Genomic DNA, 20,445 nt, shown 5'->3' with positions numbered 1-20,445 from the left:
GGAGCCCATGGTGGATCGCACGGGGCCGGAGCAGGGATGCAGTGGCCAAGGACCCCCCCCCAGTCAGAGCCCTAAGCGAGGGCTGCTCCATGCCTCCAGGTAGCCAGCAGCAGTTTTGTCTAATTTTTTTTTTTTTTTAACAAAGCAAAAGATTCCCACAATCCCCACCTTCTCCATAAACACAGCCCTGCAGGGTGGACACACTTGCCCAAGTCTGACCAGGCTGCCAAACACATGCCTCTATTCATGAATCAGTCACCAAAACTGGGGTCCCAAACCCCTACAGAGGGAGTCTGAGGCATCTGTAGTTTTCACCCACTCTTGTTGGGGAAAGTTAACTTCAGAGCTGCTGAATACTCAAAACACTTGATTTTTGGTGACTGACTATAACAGCCAGAAATGAGCACTGAAGATCTCAAGCATGCAGCTGGATTAATCAGTGTTGACTGCGAATTGAAGATTGGAGGAAGAACAGTTTGCTCTCGTTATTGCCAGGTAGCACTTCCAGACAACATACGAATCAGTCCATGTGCCTCCCTCTGAGCTAGGACATAATTCTGGTCCTCTGCTGCACTGGGCTTCCTAGAGCTCTCCAGGCTTACACACCTCGTCACCAACAGTTTGGAAAAAATTAACCTGTATTCATATATACCTGTCTGCACCAGTCAGCAGGACACCTGACCAAAAACCCTTAAACAGGCAAGGTGCCAGTAAGTGTACAGCTGGAATGTACTCCTCATGAAGGTGTATGCAACATCGGCAAAACAAAATTCCCATAATGTTACTTTAACAGTCCACAGTTTTACAGGAACATATGCTCAAAATTATCATTTTCAGAGAACTGCACAAGACCTAGGAAGTTTAACCAGAATGTTGAAAGAGCTCTTCAAAAAAATACAACATAATAACGTTTTGCCAACTCTTTGAATGTATTTATTTATGTTTGGATTTGTGTAAGGAAGTTTCCATGCTATAAATTTTTATTAAAAACATGTCATTAGAAATAAATAGTACATTTATAGTCATAAACAAAACAGTAGTTTTTACACACACTAATGTTAGGTTTCCTCTTACAAAACTGGAAGTGTATTCCACCATCTAATTTTTTTGTTTATACCTGATATAAAATGATAAAGTTGCTGCATGAAGTTTATAGATATTGTGGGTTTCATGTGTCCTCAGACTAGATACACAGAGGGTTTGTGTCTGTTTTCCTAATAATATTTATATGGGAATCATAGCCTTCTCTTCTTGCTATTGATTTTGGATGTGGTAAATGAGCTTAAATACTGCAGAAAAAATATAATAACAAAGATTAATATATTGGTTGTTTTTTCCTGCTTGCTCATGGGAATGACTGATTCATATGAAAAAAGAAATATACTTGTACTGTAGAAAGGCTCAATAAGACCAGCTGGTTAAAGGAATAATACATTTTTTTAATTCACCAGAACCTTATTTTCATTAGCTGTGTGAAAATTTGTGGCCTAGTGTCTCAGATACTAGGAAAGCAGAATTCCTCAATGCTATTCTCCTTTCTGTTTTCTGTTTCCTGCAGATCAAGCTGATGATACTCAAACGTCACACGGTTGATGTGTTTGCCGCTGGAGACCATTCGCAGCACGGTATTCTCACAGCCAATCTTCATTTGGGCTAGTTAGGGAAAACAGATATAGAGGAGAAATGACTATACACTTATATGAGAGAAAAAGAAAAGAGGTGTAGTGTTGGGAATTACAAAGCACCGATACATACAATTTTGGAAACAAAGCAAATTTTTCTGTAGTAGTGACCGGCCAGCGGTAGTATTGCTGACTAAATACTTTATTTTGTATTTGTTAGTTTTACTTTACAATGGCTTGTGTATTTGATCAAATTTTGTAGCTGCAAATGCCACTCACTTCCCATCCACCTGCTGTCTCACGTATGCATAGACAGACATGACGCAGAGGTCTGTACACCCTTGCACTTGGGAAGGTATGCTACTGTTAGGTACCAGCAGCGATGGGTAAGGGTAACCGCACCCTATCCTGGAGATATCCAAAATTAAAAATATTGAAATGTTTCCTGTTAGAGAGATGAGTGGTTTTGTGTGTAAGGAGGTTCTTCATAGTAACAAAGGCACGTGAGAATCCCACCAAGACAAACTCAATTGGCAGTACCCAGCATATGGACTCAATGTGGGGGAAATCAAGCGTATCACTAACCACTGCTTTAGATGAGCCATCTGAGTGGGGGTTTGGCAAAGTCTGTTTCATTTGGAGGACTTGGAGCACCTTCCTCACTGGAGGAAAAATCTGGTGGGTCACTGGGAGAGCATGGGCTGCTAAGATGGGATTTCCTTTCCTTCATACTGCCAGGAAAGCACATTTTAATCTCATCACAGTGCTCACTATTCCCTCAGCACCAGTGCTGGCCAGCTAAAGATTTGAACAGTGCCTAGACCACTAAGTTGTGGTGTGATGAAAAGCATGAGAGACCACAGAGGCGAAGTGCCAGGCACATTCCTGTACTCCAGCCCTGCAGAAATGTCTCTTCTCCGGTGTGCCTGTTCATACTCCCCAGGTACAACAACGCATGTGCCAAGGGCTAGTCTGTCACATCACCACAACACTTTGTACTCTGCTATGCTGAATATCAGGGAAAATGTGAATTCCTATTTTTATGGGGAGAAAGAGGTCACTAACTTGGCATGATAGTGAAATATGTTCAGAGCTCCTCCTGGGTTCAAAGCAGAGAGTGGGAGCTCTGAGGCTTTTGGGGTATGCGTTACTCCTGCAGCAGAAATGTAGGCTTTGGAAACACTCAGTAAATAAGCAAAAGGTCCTTAATGGAAAATGTAACTGCTCTGCCTTCATTTGTTATGAATTTCCAGGTTCATTTATCTGTTGACACTCTAATAATCATATATGTCACAGGACAAGCATTTTAAAAGTATGTGTAACTTAACCTTGTTATAATGATTACTGCAGGGGCAGGTGAAGATGGTCATGGATGTGCTGCCCAGCTACATGCTCGAATAGCTTTAGCTCTCATGTTCTGCTACATGCGAAGTTCACCAGTCTAGCAGAAATTCTGGGTTTAGGGGAGCTCTGCATCACTCCATCTGGTTAATTATTTCATCATGTGGAGGTAAATGGAAGGAGTTCTTACCAGACCCATGAAAGGAGTGACAGAGATCAGCTAGTGGAAACATCTTCGATGGGTCTAAGCCAGTTCCTCCTAGCAGCTCTACAAAATCTCCCACTCCTGCACAGCCTGCTGATGGTTTCTAAAAAGGCAGAGATTAGAAGTTATTTATCATTTATCTTCTTAAGGCAGCAGTTCTTCAAACATGATTGGAATCAACAGTATGTTTTAGAAGTCCTCTGTGCTCAAACCTGTGCGAAATCAGGCTGTTCTCATCCTGAACAACACTACTTCTATTCGACATCAGTCAGTTAATTTCCTTAAGGGATTCCAAAGAAAGACCTAAGTAGGCTCTGAAAATTACTGACAAGTAGTTAAGGTATTGATTCAACGGCTTTTAGTGTGGATAAGCAATCTGATTCTGGATGCTTAGACATGTAACCAAGTTATTACAGGCTTGGGCTGCACACATGCCCACACTCAGCTGGCAAGCAGGAACTTAAGTTCCACTATACCATACTTATTCCTAAGTAATAAGTGTTGCTAAAATGTGCTATTCTGGCAAAGTTTAATTAAAGTAGGAATTGACCAAAAGAGTAGTTTTGTATGATGACAATGGCCCACTGTATATTACACCCACAAGTGTTCTTTTCCTGAAAAATAATGCCAAAGATATCTTGCATGGACACCTGGTGCACCTTTGTGCTGTCACACATATGCTGCTGTGTAAGTGTCTGATTTCTTTATCATCGTCCTGCTGTTGTCCCTTTTCTGCCCATTGCTGAATAAGCCAACTCTTGCCCATCTCTCAAAGCCTGGTTTGCTCAGACACTGGCAGTGACCATGAAGGGCCAAGGCTGCCAGTCACACTGGCAGCAGAAAACAAACTTTCTTGCTCCTATCCTTCTGGATATTTTGGAATTTGCACCTTCTTAGACCTTCCAGGCACAGGGTGCCATGAACAGCTCTTGTCCTCTCCTGTCTGCTTGTCACCAAGCACCAAAAGCTGCCACCAAACCCTGTCCCTGTGCTGTGCATCAGAGCATATAGAGCATAGGATGCTCAGCATGTTGAGCAGGGAATCAGTTGTGAGCACATTTGTATTTTCTCCATGCTAATACCTCACTATCTAACCCGTGTCTCCTTTCTCTGTTCAGAGTGGTTGCCGCTTTCATTAGTTTAAATACAGACAGGCAGGTCTCTGGGAGAGCACTCCCTTCTTTCTAATTAAATTCTTACCCTTTGTTATGGCAAGCAATATTTACATGCATTAACGGCACTTTGCATAATGTGATTGCCTCTGCAAAATTACAGAGACAATAGCAACAGAAACAGACCCAGCTCTTGTTTCTGCGGGGGGGGAACCAGAGCCCTCAGTGTGCTCACACGTGGTCTGGAGCACACCAGCCTTGGCAGCCAGTGCCACGGGCTATCCCCATTGCACCCCCTTCCCTCCCCCATGCTCAGGAAAACTGCATGTGGTAGTAATCTCTTAGGAAACAACTCACCTTTAAAAAGAGGCCATTTAAATGTCCCAGGATAAGATCAGATATTTTTATCACCACCGGGTAGATTATGGAGAAGCTACAGTTTCTGTGCTGATGAGGAATGACCATGGTAAACCTTCCCGAGGGAGTCTGAGAGATGACATTGCAAGCTGGGGCACGGGAGAAGGTACAAGAGTTACTTGTGCAGTCATCGCTGCATCTAGCAAAACGATGTACTTTCAGTACTAACAAAGAACAGATGATTTAATTACTGAGAGTTACAACCAAATGCTGAAAAAAACACATATGGCATTTTCTGGGGTTCTTGCACAGCCTTTGTTCCCTAAAAATTCCCTGCCCATTGGTTACCATGTAGCATGATGTCTGGCAAAACTTGACAGTGAAGCTGTCAATGGAAGAACTCTCACTTCAAATCCATACATCAGGGACTGATGTCGTTGGAGGCTCGTACTGTTTCCCAGTTTAAAGGAGGCTAAATATGGATGCAGGGCTTTTGTTTAGCTTTGAGTGTTTTTTGCCTGATATTGCCAGCAAAACACTAAGTCCTATTCTGCTCCTCTTCACTGGAGTTCCTTATCCTGCAAGACATCCCATTGAAACAAGAGCAGGTACATGCTGATTTTATCTTAAAGTTCAAACTTAACAGTTGAGGTAAGGGAGTAGCTTATCATCTGCTTGTGCGAGGGATCCCACACACAGACCTAGAGGTCTGCAGCTGGTTCAGCAGGCTAATGAAGGACACAAGCCACCTCCAGCAGTTGCACACAATAATCACATTCATGAGCATGAAGCCACACCAGCGTGGAGACCCGGATTGCAGGCTTGTGTCTGAACAACTCTGAGTTAGGATTGGGCAGACATGCCATCGTCTTCATCCTTTGCATGGTGAGGCAGATAAACCAGATTGGCCTGAACAGTAATTGTTAAAAGTCCCCTCTTGGAAAAAAGATGCAAGTGACCATTATTTGCACCTTGCCAGCTCATGGGCTTAGGGAAATAACTTGCAAATAGATCCTTGGGATCATATATCACTCCTAACTATCACATAACTATTCACATAACTATTCAATACACTAGTTTTGCTGTGGAACCTTTTCAAATATTTTTTCCTCATTGTTCACCCAGATCTAGAAATTGCTGAGATTAAACTGTCTACATTAATACTCTTTATTCTAGCCAAATGAGTTGGAACGTGACATTAGATTGGAAGAGATCTTCTTCAAAATGGAGCGCCTTCTGGTCCTAAATATTGAAGCTATGCCTAAGTTATCTATTACACTTCACTTTTTTTTTTTTTAAGACACACACTGAGCCTGCATTAAATCCTCAGGCATGCAGGTGTGCATGGCTCCACTGGCATTACTGGAGCCATGTCAGTGCAGACAATGCCAGCGAGAGAATTCAATGCAAACCAACATGTTCATTTTGCTCCCTGCCCCAAACACAAGCCCATTTGATGGTATAAAACACAGACTTACGAAAGAGGTTGGCATTTTTCTTGACTGTGATGGTAAATCCATTGCCTGGCTGGTGAATCCTGAAGAAGATCATTGCCACGTTCTGCGATGACCTGATGCTCCTCTGAATATTGCCACTCTCGCAAAAGTCTATGTATCTTTGGGAAGTGGGAAGGGGATGGTCCAAGGAACTGGGAAATTTCTCTCCTTTGAGTATCCATCCATCAAATACCTGCAGGGGTTTGATAATTGAAAACAAGGCATTTGGTTATCATTCTCTTAGCAGGGAAAAGAAACATGAAGTATTACAGACACTGTTTTATTTTGACACCAGATGGCTTGTTCAAAGCCACCAATTAAAACCAAAAATTATTTGTATGTATTGATTTCCTAGCATTTAACTAATTATTCAAGCTTCAATCCATATTTAGGAAAGCAATACATATAAATTTTAATGTCTTTATTTTCTTCGGGTGACAATCCTTGTGACCTTTTTTGAGGCAAGCAGCTCTTCTTGCTCCAGCATCATCACATTTGCATATTTTTTAAAAAAAATTTATTTCTATTGCAATTTCGTTGTTACTAAGAGAAGTTTTTGACCAGCTTGAGTTGGAAGCCACATGAAACATAAATCACCCTCAAACTCTGGGCATTAAGTCCATTGATCTGGCATGTAATTTTCTACCATCCATGTTTTGCAGCTTGTCATTAATGGGCCCAGAGGCCTTCCAGAGATATTGGAATACAATAAAGCTTCAGGGAGGAATTATTGGCAGAGGTACTGCTCTCTCTTGCATCTTTTCTTTCAGTTCATCCTAAGCACTAGAAAGCAGAACAAATGCTGGCTACTTGGCTGGACCTTAAGCAGCAGCCTCTACAAATCTTTCCTTTACAACAAAAATAGCAACAATTTACCCTCAGCATCTTCAGGAAAATGTGTCGGAAAAGTGCCAGAACTAGAAATCTGTATTAACTCAAGCAGTTACCTGCCTTGCTATTTCAATTCCCTCCTAGCTGCTCTCACACTTCTACTCTCCAGTCAATACTCTGAAAATCCAAGGACTGGACCCTGAAGTTGCTTCAGTGAGTAATCCTAATGTGAGTATGTGTGGGACTTCCTCAGGGAAAAGCTGCAGGATCAGTCTCTGGATTCACCAGAACTGTAAATTTTCTGAAGTAATGAGATGTGGGTGCTAAAGTTACAGCAGGAAAAAGCTGTCTGTTTAAATACAATAGTATAATGCAGAAACTGGGGACCTCATGACCAAAGGAAGGAAACTTCTGTAAAGCCTCAAAGATCTCTAGGCATTTTTCTAGCCTCCACAACTGGCTATAAGCCTAGGTACAAAATCCTTGGACCCACAAGAAGCTGAAATCAGTCTCTCTGTAGCAACATGGAGAGAAATCCCAGCCAAGGGTATGGGGTGGAGAGAAAGGATTCCCCAGGGTAAAGGAAGCAGGGGGGCAGCATCTCTCCAAGAGAGGGAGACCAGGAAAGGGCTGAAGGGCAGCTTTCCTCCTCCTCTTCCCCGCAGCTCAGCTCGCCACTGGGCAGGATGGGGTCTGTGCTGTGCATGACCACTGTAGCACAAAGTGCAGAGCGCAAGGTGGGGAGAGCAGCCAGGGGCCATCAAGCCTCCTCTTCTCTCCTGTACCGAGTTCAGATCCTGGTCAATGCTTCTGTCTGCCAGCAAAATGTGCTGGGAAAGTTTTTTTTATATTGGAATATAAACAGCTCTGCATCATGAACCTCCTTCTGTTCAGAGCCAGCGTCCTGAAAAGCTCTAGCGGGGCCATTTAAAAGAAATCCTGCAACGATCCACTCATTAATAAGCTGATGCTAAGTGACCTGTGAGCGGAGATCTCTGAGCTGTTCAGAGAGCTGTATCATTATCTGCAGGGCTCACGTGATTCACAGTGCAATGAGAAAACCCTCCTAATGGGGCTGAAGGGCTCAACTCGTACTGACCAAACTTTTCTGTCAATCCCCCAGGTGTGGACACTCAGTAGAGGTACTCCCGGAAAAGTTCAGAAGAGCCAGCGTGGCACTTTCAAGAGATATTCTCAGCCTGCATCTGACTTTGTTTTAGGGGGGTGGTGATGGAGGAGGACATGCCTCGGGGACGAGGAACAGCTGTCCCAGAAAACGACTGCCTTGTGTTCTGCACACACACATACATGCTCGCCTGCCCCTTCCACACATAGCAAATATCCCACATGTCAGATGAGAGCAGGGAATGGGAAGCGCAGCAGGACTTGCCAGCTTCTTACCTTCAGGAAATCGCCCCCTTGACAGTCAATGTTTACAAAGTCATAGTCTATCGTGATGAGCTCCTCGGGCTCCCCGATGAAGAAGGTCGCACAGTGTAGCTGCGGCTGGTCTGCAGTGAAGGTGAACTGCCCCTCTATACTCAGCATGTCAATACACCCTGGAGAAACAGACACGGGCTGCTGCCTCAGCCTGCTGGGGAGGGAGACACAGTGCCAGCTCCCATGGCTCAGGGAAGTGGGGGGCGAGGAGAGACCCCCACACTGAGACCTGGCTGGCAGTGAGGAGAGGGAGACCAAGCTGAAGCAATTAGGAGCCTGCTGAGCATCAGAGGATGAATAGTAACACACAGGTGTGAGCACAAGAGTGCAACAGGGAGGTACAGAGGGGGATGGCGTGTCAAAGCCTGTTTGTATGTGCACAAGTGCACAAACACCCTGTTCCTTCAGATTTCTCTCTAATCACAGCTTTTCCACCTGCCCCAATCCCTGGAGATGTGAACCTGCCCAGGCACATGAGTGGATGATTCCTGTCCTCCTCCCATTATTGGGGACCCCCAGCTCTGAGCTCCAGTCTCTTTTCAGAGCCCTGTCTCAATCCCTCTGCCTCAACCACAGTTTTTCTGAGATTTTAACACTGTCCTTCTTCTCCATCCTTGCAAAAAGTGCCCGCAGCTCTGTCACCCCCAAATAGACCCTTTCCCCTCCCTGAGCCCTGAGGTCCCCCCAGGACTCTCACACCCACTAATGATCCCCACCAGAGCACCAAAGAAACTCACGGAGTGACCGCCGGTAGATCTGCCCTGCAGACAGCTCTCGCTTCAGATCTTCACTGAGGAGTAAGAAAGGCTCATCTTCACCAGCATCCCTCACCTGGTCAAGGAAAGAGGGCAAGAAGAGGCTGGGGCAAAGTGAAATGCAGCTCCTTCCCTGCACCTTTCAAGAACAGGCACCCGCAGATTAAATCCCTCCTCCAGAAACAGTGCAGCTGTGGAAGAGCTCAGTCAGAAAGCTGCCAACCTGCAGTAGAGGGGAACAAATCTGGCACCTAACAGGTGAGCCCAGCAGCTCAGTGCAGAGTGAGTCTCTTAAATCCTCAGCAAAAATGCAAGTTTGAGAAAAGGGAGGATAAACAAATGGAGAGGTGGGGCAGGGACAGGATTGTTGCATTAATATTACCCAGGTGTAGATTTAATGCAGGAGGAATGGGCATAGGAGGCAAGAGAGGAAAAAGCACGATGCTCGAAAGCTGGGAGTACAAGTTAGAAGACAGCAGCTAAAAGCACGGCAAGGTGCTTTAGTCATCAGCCCCATTGCTCACCTCTAGGTATCTGGTTTCCCCCTTGGAGGCTGCCAGGAAGATGAGAATGAAGTGGCATTGGAACTGGAAAGCAGACGGCATGCTGACACCTTCTCTGGCGGCCCTCCCTCTCTCCCCACAGCCAAGTTTCTCCCGGTCTGCGCCGGTAGGCAGGAGCCGCTGGAGTATCTTGGAGAGACTCTTTTTATAGAGCTGTTGGGAGGGGAGGCACTTGGTCCCTGTACTGATAGGGTAACCCATGGTAACTGAATTCCTCTCGCAGTGACACAGTATGTGGGCATGACGAGGGTCCAAATCACAGCCACAAATTTTCAAGCCGGTCGAACTCCCCTCACTAACAGATGTCTTTTCTACTTAGCTGTCTGGTGGAGCTGAAAAGCTCTGGGAAGGAGAGCCCGTCCCCATGCAGCTGGGACACTCACAGTGTGTTTATTTCCAGTTACTCCAAAGTGAGGAACAAGGAGCATCTCTCCCTCCTCCTCTTCTCCTGCTTTCCAGTCCCGGGGCATTTCAGACCTGCAAGGCTCCCTGCCTCCCTCCTGCTGCTCCATGACATGCAGCTCTCTGCAGCACCTGTGCCAGGTGTTTGCCACCAGCCAGGCTTGGGTGGGCACCCCTGCATCCCAGCCAGGCTTACAACCTGGGGCCAGCATCCCCCCAGGGCTGGGGGACCTGCTGGCTTCCAGGTCCTGTGCCTGCAGCAGGGGCACAAGGGATCTGTAGCAAGTACACAGGCAAAACCAGACAGCTCTCCCCACCAGACATGGCTTTCAAACAGAAATTGGGAAAACTTAGGGTTCCAAGGGCATATTCCCCACAGAACAGCTGATACTACTCCAGCCCTGATCCTCAAGGGAAACCTGAGAAAGACATTGAAAGGATAAACCTGGGAATAAAAATTCATAACTCTGCATAGTACTAAAAATCAGGAACTCAGGAGAGATATTAGTTTTAGGATATATTCTTGTTTTCTCCTGACCTGGGATGAACCATCAATACTCTGCAGACAGTAACTACCCTTTCTCCATCTCAGGCTTCTTGCTATGTCTCCTGCTCTATGCTTCCCTGTCAAATTGTCACACTGGTTCAGCAAAACTTAGAAATAATATGATCCAGACTTGTAAAGCTTTAAGTTTGCTTCTTCTGATTTAATTGTTAGGGCTTATGGACAGAATAATTTGCTTGCTGTTTCACCCAAGTTGTTGGTCAGACAACAAATAAATAAATAAATCTTATTCTGTCTATACACCTGTGACTCTGACTGTATGATGCTGTAATTCTTATTCTTATGGTTTACTTTAATGTAAACTATAATATTGTTCCATATTTGCATGGCACTTCTGTGAATTTGCCAAATCTGTGTGGGTTTCAGGAGCATAAAAAATACTAAGGAAATGAAATACATTATTTTTGAACTTTGACATCATGTTGCATTCAAAGGTTGTTAAAACTGCTTTGGAGAACTGAGTAGTTAATTACCGCACAAACCAAGACTGAATTTATTCGTCTTTATGTACTTGCCTCGAATTGTTGAAATACTGTGACTTTAAGTAAGGATTATCAGAGGATTACCCAAGGGAGTTTGGAATCTGAAATCCACTGAAGTTCTTTGGGAATTACAAGTTTTGTTGGAAAACTGCAGCATTTTGTCCCAACATCAGAGGATGGTTGGGAGGTTAATCAATCAGGGTGGTGAGAGGTGCCCTGGAGATGCTGAGATCCTGCGAGACCAGGAAGGGCCGCAGGGGAGCCCAGCCTTATTCACTTTTCTTATTACAGGCTTACCTTCTGAAGAGATGAAGAATTGTAGCATGACCCCTGCACCCTCTGTCTTCGAGGCACTTTGCAGAACCCAGGCCCAATTCTGGCTGCGGTGTCCCAGTTTGCCCTGCTGGACCCCAACCTAGAACTCATATGCTGAGTCCTTAGTAAAGGAGGGAGTGTTTGATTGTGTGAGAATTCGACCAGTTACTGAAGATTTGGTTAAATTCAGCTCCAACAACGGGTGAAGGACAAATGACACTGCAGCTAAATCAGTATGACTGTCTATTAAAGCATCTGTGAGGTGACCTACTCAGAATAAAACATACCGACTGCTATGTCAACATATTTTAAAGTCTTTCCCATAGATAGCTGAGATCTGGGCTAGCATTGCATTTGCTGGTGGAGATGCCCAGACAAACAGGTAGCCCCAGGGGCTGGAGGACAGCCTGGCAGATGAGGTGTGGGAACTGCCCTTCTTCAACCAACAAGATAGTGGGAGGGAGGATAGGAGCCACCTCCATGTCTGCTGCAATTTCTTACTCACATGGGACCTACAGCAGCTTTGCATTTTCTATGTAACACCTGCAGAAGTTTGCTTTGAGCATTACCAATATTCTGCATAATGCTGCAAAAGCTAAACTCAGATGCCCCTTGCTGTGGATGTGGAGCTTGGTTTTCACAGAGGTGCTAAAGCAACCTGTCATCTACCTTGCATCATCTTCTGCTTTGCATTTTGGCTCTGGGCTCAGCAGGAGCTGATGAAGCACCATGACGTCCTTCCCAGCCTCATCGCAAAGCCTGCCAGTGCCTGGGGTAATTCTCTGTGCCCTCACATACAGGGCTGTCCTCAGCCCCCAAACTCTTATATGCTCCTCTTTGTGCAGCTCTAATGCATGTGGAAGGCAAGTATTTGGGATGGGGACAGGGAACCACGTACAGAGAGGTGCAGCCCTGCAGTGCCTCCACACCTGACTGCGGTGGAGCCTGGGCAGATAATCCCCCAAAGGGGACCAGTCTCGGGGGAAGGAGAGGGGCTCATCTCCCAGGCTACATCTTGGCTGTCAGAGGGTGAGAGAGGATGGGCGACCACCTCCTCACTCAACGCTGCTGCCTCTTTGCAGGGTATTACAGGTATCACCCCTTCACCTCTGCACCTCTCTCTGCCCACTCCAATGCTGCTTTTGTTTAAAAGCAGTGGCAGAGACTGAGCTCTTCAGATCAGATTGCGACTAACAAAGCAAAGAAAAATCAGCAGTTTAAACAGAGTTCAAAACACCCCTGCAGCATTTCAGAAGGGAGAAGCACCTTCAATGTGATACAAACCCTTGGGCAAATGAGGAAAGTGTAATTTTTCTTTCCTGGGCTTGAGTCATGTTAACACTTTGTAGGACAATTCTTTTCATCAATATCAAATTATATAACACACTAAACCACATTCCCAGTCTGTCCCTGCTAGGGGCTAAAAAATGCAGTTGCTCTCATGCTATGACACCTTGCAACTGCTAGCAGCTGTAACTCACCCTGGGAGCAGCCCCTTTCCCTGGCAGGAGTGACGGGATGCCATCATGCTGGCTAGAGGCTGGGCTGCGTGCACTCTGCTACGGCGCAGGGGGGTATTACTGGGGCACACCAGCCTTTGCAGAACCTCAGGTTGTTAGAGCAGTGCTTGTGGGTGGGTTTTTTACGCTGTTCAGCGACGTGCTCGGGAGCACCTGCCTGCCTCACAGTGGAAATCCTCCACCTCACCCTCAGAGCTTGTAGGTGTCTTGTCAGCTATTATAGCAGAGAAGAGATGCCAGCTGCGGTGAGAGGTGGAGAAAATACAGCTGAATAAAGAGACTAATGAAACAAACCCCATTTACCCTCCCCCGTGGTGATCAAGCAGTGCTCTGTGCTATAATACAGGTAGTAAATGCAGTTTCTTCCCCTCAGCGGTGAAGTAGTTGGTACAGGAAGATTGTGGATGATGCTCTTGGTAGTGAGATTTCTTAGTGAGCAATGCTTGAGCTACAGACACTCCTTAGGGATCCCTCCCTGATGTGAAGAGGGGCCAGGTGTTATGAACCCATTCCGCTCTCCAAAAGGGTCCCTTGATTGTCCAGCTCACTAACACAGCACCCTTCCATGCTTTAATTCCTGCAAAAGATAATTTTACTTCAGCACTCACTTCACCACAAACACTCTGCAGGTTGTGGCCCCCATTCCCTCCACTCAACATGGAAATTTCACCTGCAGCACATCTTGCCCTGCACACAGGTAGAGGGACAAATCTTGAGGCTTGCTGACTCTGGAGAGCCTGTACAAACCACAGCTCCTGGACTTCCTACCAGCTGCTTGTTGAAAACTGCAGTCTTCTGGTTCAGGCCATATTTTAAACCCACCTTTTCTTCCCCTCTGGAGCACCTCCCTCTTCAGCTGCAGCCTGACTGCTGGCACAAGCAGCCAGAGCAGACCAAACTGGGCACTTTAAACAAGAGTTAATTTTCATATATAGACACAACCCCATGCAGGCTCTGACTCCACGCCACAGGGAGCAGCGTGGCTGCAGCATGTCCCACGGGGGTCCCTCTGCTTGTCCCTGCTTGGTGGTTTCTTCAACCGATAGGAGCAGAAGCCAGTCTGCAGTCCTACACCACCAACTGCTCAAGCAAAGAGGATTTCTCCTGCCTTGGGCATTCCATCCTCAGATATTGATGCTGGTTTCTCATTGCTGCTCAGCGCTGGCTGAAGAGATGTGGTGTGGGGTAATGTACAGTGTGAGATGTCTGGCTGGACTTTAAACTTCCTATCATGCCAGGTGCTAAATGTTGTGCTGAGCTACATTTATTTCCTTTACGCTCATCCCCACTGTAACTCAGAATTAATTCAGCGATTAGCTTTTCCTCCCCCCCAACCCCCTCCAGTGTCTGAGAGACTTAGTAATAGCTAGTCCTTGCTTTTTATCATGTGGCTGCAGGTCTCACAGCGATGTCTCTGTCTTTGCAGGGTAGGGGATTGCCGTACATCACTTGTATTTTATTATACACCTATGCCATTCAACTGGTTGCAAATTCTTCGGTATGTTATTCCTGAACAGTGGGATCAGTTAGCTCAGATTAAAGCGAGAAAGAAATCTGGTGGCTCTGAAGTATCACAAATGCTACAGAAAGGGCTAATTTTTTGGTCCCATGCTTGCTAGATTATATGATAGCAATCAGTCATTGCTCTGAAATAACACCACAGAAAAGGAAGCAAAGGTGAGACTGTATGGCAAATCACATGGAGGTCGTTAGGAAACCATATCCTCAAAGCAGACTCACAAGACTTTGCTTCAAAAACTGGGAGATTGAGAAGCTAGAGCCAAACATGTGCGGAGCTCCTGCTTCTGGTCTGGTTCCCTCATCCCATAAGTCAGCACAGAAAACATTGGGGTAACTAAATCCATACTCAGTATATGCAAACTGTTACCAAATACTTTGTGTGAGTCCTGAGGGACTTTGCAGCCACATCCCACCAGTAACCATTAGGTTCCATCTCCACTAAGAGATTACACCATGCTTCATGTTATCATTGCTGGTAAGGGCAAATTAATTATCAAGATACCTGCTGCCAAATCCCCCTGTGTATCCAGCACACACACTCACCACCTCATTCCATTGCAATGCATTGCTGCTCTGCCCAGGACCCAGCCAGAAGACACCCCATAGTGCAGATCCAGAAAAATAAATGCGGAGTTTATTAACATCTTCAAAGGTCCCATTATCTGGAGCACTCAAACTGCGACTGCCAGATTGCTCGGGACCACATTTGGGGACTGTTTGTGGCACATGAGAAATGCGTTTGATTGTTGCTGTGGCAGTTATCGATGGGTAACTGCTCATTCTACAAAACACATCAGCTAACTACTGGAAACACAGTTTAAGCAGTGAGGCTACGGACATACAATAGGAAAGGTACAGTTCAACATGACTAAAGTTAACTAAACTCGCCTGGTCAACGGTTGGTATTTCCTTTTACAGGAACCCAATCAGAGTAGCAATGAAAGCTGAAGGAGAGCATTCCCAGCAGCAGAAACACCACGTCTGATATCACATTCTGTGCTTCATTTCTTGACTCTTGTGTTGGCTTCAGCATTAGGCAGATTTCCCAACAGTCCATGATCCAGCCTGAGCCCCAGACTCCTGCCTCCATGGTCAGTGGGCATCTCCATCACTGACTTCTGTTGCTACCTGTCTGCTCCAGCTCTGTGCTGGGTATGGCAAGCCTCTTCCAAACTCTGCCATACATCTCTCTGTAACAACACTTCTCTTACTTCCTTGTGTGCGTCTAAATTTGCTTTAAATAGAGCTGAACTTTCCATAAGGTGAAGTGAGCGTAGCTTGTTAACTCTGGGCAGTTTGACACAAGAGATGTGTGATTTGTCATGTTGAATGGTTTAGAGAAATGACAAACGCATGTGATTTATGAACTGAAAGCCTATCAGCATCATGCAGGCTTGATGATAAGTGTTGCATTAAAACTATTTATGGCATTGAATAAGAACATGGACTGTGAAGCTCACAGTTTAGCAGGTTACAAATAATCAAGCAAACATTATATTCCGACACTGAGATTACCCTGAGGGCGGTTATCACTACCAGCTCTGCCTGTGACTCAACCCAGCGTCTACACAAGGCAGTCAGGGCCAAGAAGTGGGAGCAGAGAAAAGTTTTCTCCCAGGAAGGAAAGAAGAGATGTGGGAGGGGGTGACTGGCGAAGGCGTGTCCCTTTGCTGAGAGGCACCGGACATTCGCGGAGCTGTTGAATTTTAGCCTGGGCCTGCCTCCTCTGTGAATCCCCCACATGGTACCTCCCCTCTCAAGGGCTGGTGCAAGAAGACCTCAGCACCAGAGCCACATGCAGATGTCAGCATGGCTCCCATGTCTATGGACCAAAGTGGGTTGTGTTGGCCTTTGACAGTTGCAGCTCCTGCTCTGATCAGTCCCAGTGCCCTTGCAGAAGAACAATCTCCTTTCCAAAACATGGCACAGTTATTGCGGTTGGACTTTGCTTGGAGGCATACCCCCTGTGGCCCAGGTTGGGTCCTGTGCAGGATCTGCAGAGGATGTGGTGCTGCAGCCTCTTCCACCACTGCAGCCTTCTCCCAGTGACCCTGCCCCAAGCAACAGCTCCTGTTACTCCTCTCCTAAATTTCCTGTTCAACTCTGGGTTTCTAAAACATTTGTCACTTTATTTTCAATGTTGAGGTCACCTTATTATGCAGAATATAGTTTTCAGGTGTATTGAGAAATCTTAGTATTTACACATCACATGCCAAACTAGTTAGATGTGGGTCACTATGAAGAACAACCTTCATCTTTGACAAAACACCACTTTGATAAGTGCTATTTTAAGATGTTTTTCCTATCCAAGGACAAGTATTTCTCAACTGAAGTGACTATGCCTTTGATTGAGTCTTTCTCATCTGGGAAAAAACTGTTCACTGTTCAACACGATCGTCTCTGGTAGCATTAGGCATCACAGTAATGGGCCCATTTCAGAAACACTGTGGAGTGTTACACAATTCAATTAGTCAATATGAGTCTGACAAGAGATTCCCAGTGTAATGGTATATTTATCATTTCAACTGCTCCTACCACTTAGTCCTTTATTTTTCACATGCGTGTGATTCCTTACCAGTTATCCTCAGTACCGTACAGGCCGCAGTGCCAAACACTTTGATCGGTGTGGTGGGTTGAGATAAGGACAGGGAGAGATCACTCAGCAATTACTATCATGGGAAATGATAGTAACTTGGGGAAGTTAATTTAATTTATTACCAATCAAATCAGAGTTGAGTAAGGAGAAAATAAACCCAAGTCTTAAAAACACCCACCCCTCTCTTCTTTCCATTAATGGTTTAATGGGATGGGGCTCTCCAACCCTGCATTTGTCCAGCCACAGGGTCCCATTTGCTGCTGCCACTCAATGTCCCCAACTGGAGCTGGGGAACCTGCATCTTTCTGCAGCATTCTCAACTTCTTGACATTTTTCAGCTCCCAAAACACAACCTTAACTAACACCCTGGGTGGTTCAGTTGCATTGCTGCTCTTTGCAACATGTTCTAACCCACAGGTTTTTTTCCTGCCATAGCTTTAGTCTGTGTTTCCACATAGCACTTTTCTCGGTTCATGCAAATACTGGGAATGTAGCAGAAGGCAGAATCAGAGTCTGCCTTAAAACACTACAACAATTGGCTCTGCAACCCATGAAGTCAACTGGGACCTGAGAGGACAGCTTAGAATTTAAAGTAGATGTATCAGAGGAGCATTTTCCATTGATTTCCCCCCAAATACCTACGCCCTGAACAACCACTCCTCCTGTCTTTCTCTTAGCTGCCTTGTTGCAACATTTGCAATTTTACAGACATGTCCTTATTTAGCCAAGCAGCTAACAGAAACACAGCTTTCTATTGAAGGCTAATTTAAAGTCTCAAGCACATGTTCTCAGCTGTTGTGAAATTATGCCACTAAGTGCAATATGCTCTGTCATTTTACATCAGCTGAGAATCTACTTGTGAGGGCAAAATAAGTGGATACAGCTGCAGTTCTCTTCCTTGGGAGTTGCCCCTCATACACAACTGATTGCAGGTGGCTGTGAGTTGGTATTTTAAAAGTACAAGTTTTTGTGGTGGTGGGGTTTTTTTGGTTTTTTTTTTTGGGGGGGTGGGGGGGGGGTGTTTAAAATGTATCTGGTGAAGTTGAGTCATGTGCTCTCTCTGATGGCTGCCCAGGGCCTGTAACCCACCATACCCCAACTCAGAGAAAAGGACATGGATGGAGCTAGCTTAGAAAATAGATTACCAGATCATAAATGAAACATCATCTCTCATGCCCTATCATGTGGCAGAAAAAAGATAAAATTGAAGATGTGACTCCTTTTTTCTTCAAATAATACTGTGCTGTTACACAGACTTAATTATCCCCAAAGACACATCTAATAATTGTTGGCCTGTCGATCAAAACCCTTATTAGACATGCACATGATGTCACATCACAGTCTAACAAATCTTCCTGCCAGTCAAAAACCTTTATGAAGATTATTCTGATTTCAGATGCAAGTTTTGTGTTTGACCTTTTACCCAACTTCTTCAGGGCTGAAACTGGGGAAGAGCTAAATATTTTCTCTGTGCCGCTGAGCTGGGATGACGGGCTCTGGGCTGTCCCTAAGAGTTTCCCTCCTGGCCACTCTCTGCTTTATGCTGCAGCACAGACCCTAGAAAGGGGCTTTGCCTTGGAGGGATGGGGTGGATCTGTGTTTCTACAGCTCTTCTCCCCCTTCTTCTGTCCTGTCTGTACCACCTGGCTGCTCAGGATATCACGAAGCTGTGCTTCACTGATACAGTCCGTCCCGTGCACTCTGCGTACACCCACCACATTGCTGTGGCCATGCACCCATGGCAGTGATTGCTGTGCTGGGAGAGACCCTGTAGTCTTTGTCCTAGGAAGAAATATCTGCTTTGCTAAGGGAAAAATGTGTGCGCCTGGACAGAGCAGGCACCGTACTGACAGCCCAGGGAGCTCGCCAGCCTGTGCATCAGAGCACCAAGGGTGAGAGGTAAATGCACTAATCACCACTGGGATTTGAAAGGCAGCCCCATCCAGGTTTCCCAGATGAAACAGGCAGGCACATCGAACTGCTGTACTGTTGTGCTGCCCTGAGCAGCTCTGGGCTGTGTCGCACATGCTGCCTGCGCTGCTCTGTGCCTGCCCAGCAGTTGTGGCAGGCTTTGGAGGTGCTGGATTTCCTTTGCTAACCTTTCCTGTGCAGGTTAACACAGATACTCCACATATTCAAGGCATTCCTGTAAGTGCAGCACCAGATTTGTATCTGTAAATATAAAATCATCACTGGCAATAACATTCAATTCTTGCTCGAGTGGCATTTGGTGGAAAGCAATTAATGACATTTCTGGCTGCTGGAAACATCACATGTTCTGTTGGGGTCTCCTAGTGTCATTTCTCTCTCCCTTCCCACAACCCCAGGCAATTTTTGTTTCTCATCTTTGTGAGGAAGAACTGATGTTGTAGGATGATGATTATCCCATTGCACTTGATACCGTCTACACTGCTGTTGAGTGAAAAAGGTGGTGCCTTCGTAGTGGACCTGGCTGGTAAGTCACAGCTTGGAGGGAGGGCTCCATTGCAAAGCACTTGTCATCATGGTGGTGTCATAGGCAGCTCTTCGAGATCTGTAGTTGGATACCGAATCTGAAGAGGTTATAAATTTATTTACTGATAGTGCATCAAGTTTCATGTACCCAGTTGTACTGGCACTTAAAGTCTCTTTTGAACTGCAATAACACCAAATGGAAGAGGCTGAGGCTTTCAAGATAATGTAATTTATCTTCTAAAAATCTGCTTTTTAGATGTCAGGCAAAACAATTTCACAATAGCTAGAAAAGATCTTGTCTGGCATCGCTGCATATTTATTGGTCCTTAATGTAACTTGAAAATATTAGGCCATATTGTGGTGTTCAATTTTCTATTGATTTTTCAGACAGCCTGATAACACAAACGAAAAAAATGCCTATAATTAGACATCCTTCCTAAAGCTGAGCGACTTTGGAGAAAGCCACACAGCAAGCTTCCTCTGCATGTAAAACTTCAAAGTGCTTCCTAGATTCATGAACTACAGGCAAACTCAAAGGCAGCAGGAAAAGTGGCAGTAAACAATGAGAAAAAAATACTGCCTTCATATTTGAAGGAGACATTTTTCCCTTCTGAGAGAAGCTAAAATCATAATGTTCACATCTGCAGGACAAAGTGGCCATAGTGAGGTTGGCCATGCAAGCACCATCTTGCACAGCCCATGTTAGTGGTTTCAATGCAGTTCTCCTTCCTGAGCATTGCTTACAGAAAAGAGGATTGCTCACAGCTTTTTCGTGTTCAGAGGCAATTCAAAACTTTCAGGTGATCATCAGGTATCTTCCTTGGAAGTGGTATCTACGAATGCAGCAGTAATTGGCTCCTGTGGGAGA

The 20,445-nt window shown here is 45.4% G+C and overlaps 1 protein-coding gene across 1 annotated transcript; it reads right to left on the bottom strand.

Annotated features, from left to right (window-relative positions):
- Positions 1–913: 913 nt before the first annotated feature.
- CRHBP (corticotropin releasing hormone binding protein) lies at positions 914–9,835 on the bottom strand. Its single transcript, XM_010303239.2, has 7 exons — positions 9,684–9,835; positions 9,142–9,235; positions 8,366–8,523; positions 6,116–6,326; positions 4,638–4,786; positions 3,154–3,271; positions 914–1,653 (listed from the first exon to the last, which is right to left on the bottom strand). The coding sequence occupies exons 1-7, from the start codon at positions 9,762–9,764 to the stop codon at positions 1,496–1,498; spliced, it is 969 nt and encodes a 322-aa protein (XP_010301541.1). The 5' UTR covers positions 9,765–9,835; the 3' UTR covers positions 914–1,495.
- Positions 9,836–20,445: the final 10,610 nt, after the last annotated feature.

Source organism: Balearica regulorum, chromosome Z, assembly GCF_011004875.1.
Source record: "Balearica regulorum gibbericeps isolate bBalReg1 chromosome Z, bBalReg1.pri, whole genome shotgun sequence".
In the NCBI taxonomy this organism is placed as follows: domain Eukaryota; kingdom Metazoa; phylum Chordata; class Aves; order Gruiformes; family Gruidae; genus Balearica; species Balearica regulorum.
The sequence above is the reverse complement of the archived record's forward strand: the minus strand, read 5'-3'. Positions and strand labels throughout refer to the sequence as shown.

Coding starts and splice junctions, on each gene's coding strand:
- CRHBP (XM_010303239.2), bottom strand. CDS start 9,764: ATGCCGTCTGCTTTCCAGTTCCAATGCCACTTCATTCTCATCTTCCTG. Junction 4,787..6,115: donor GAAAAATGCCAACCTCTTTC/GTAAGTCTGTGT, acceptor CCCGTGCCCCAG/CTTGCAATGTCATCTCTCAG. Junction 3,272..4,637: donor TAAATGGCCTCTTTTTAAAG/GTGAGTTGTTTC, acceptor CTGCCTTTTTAG/AAACCATCAGCAGGCTGTGC.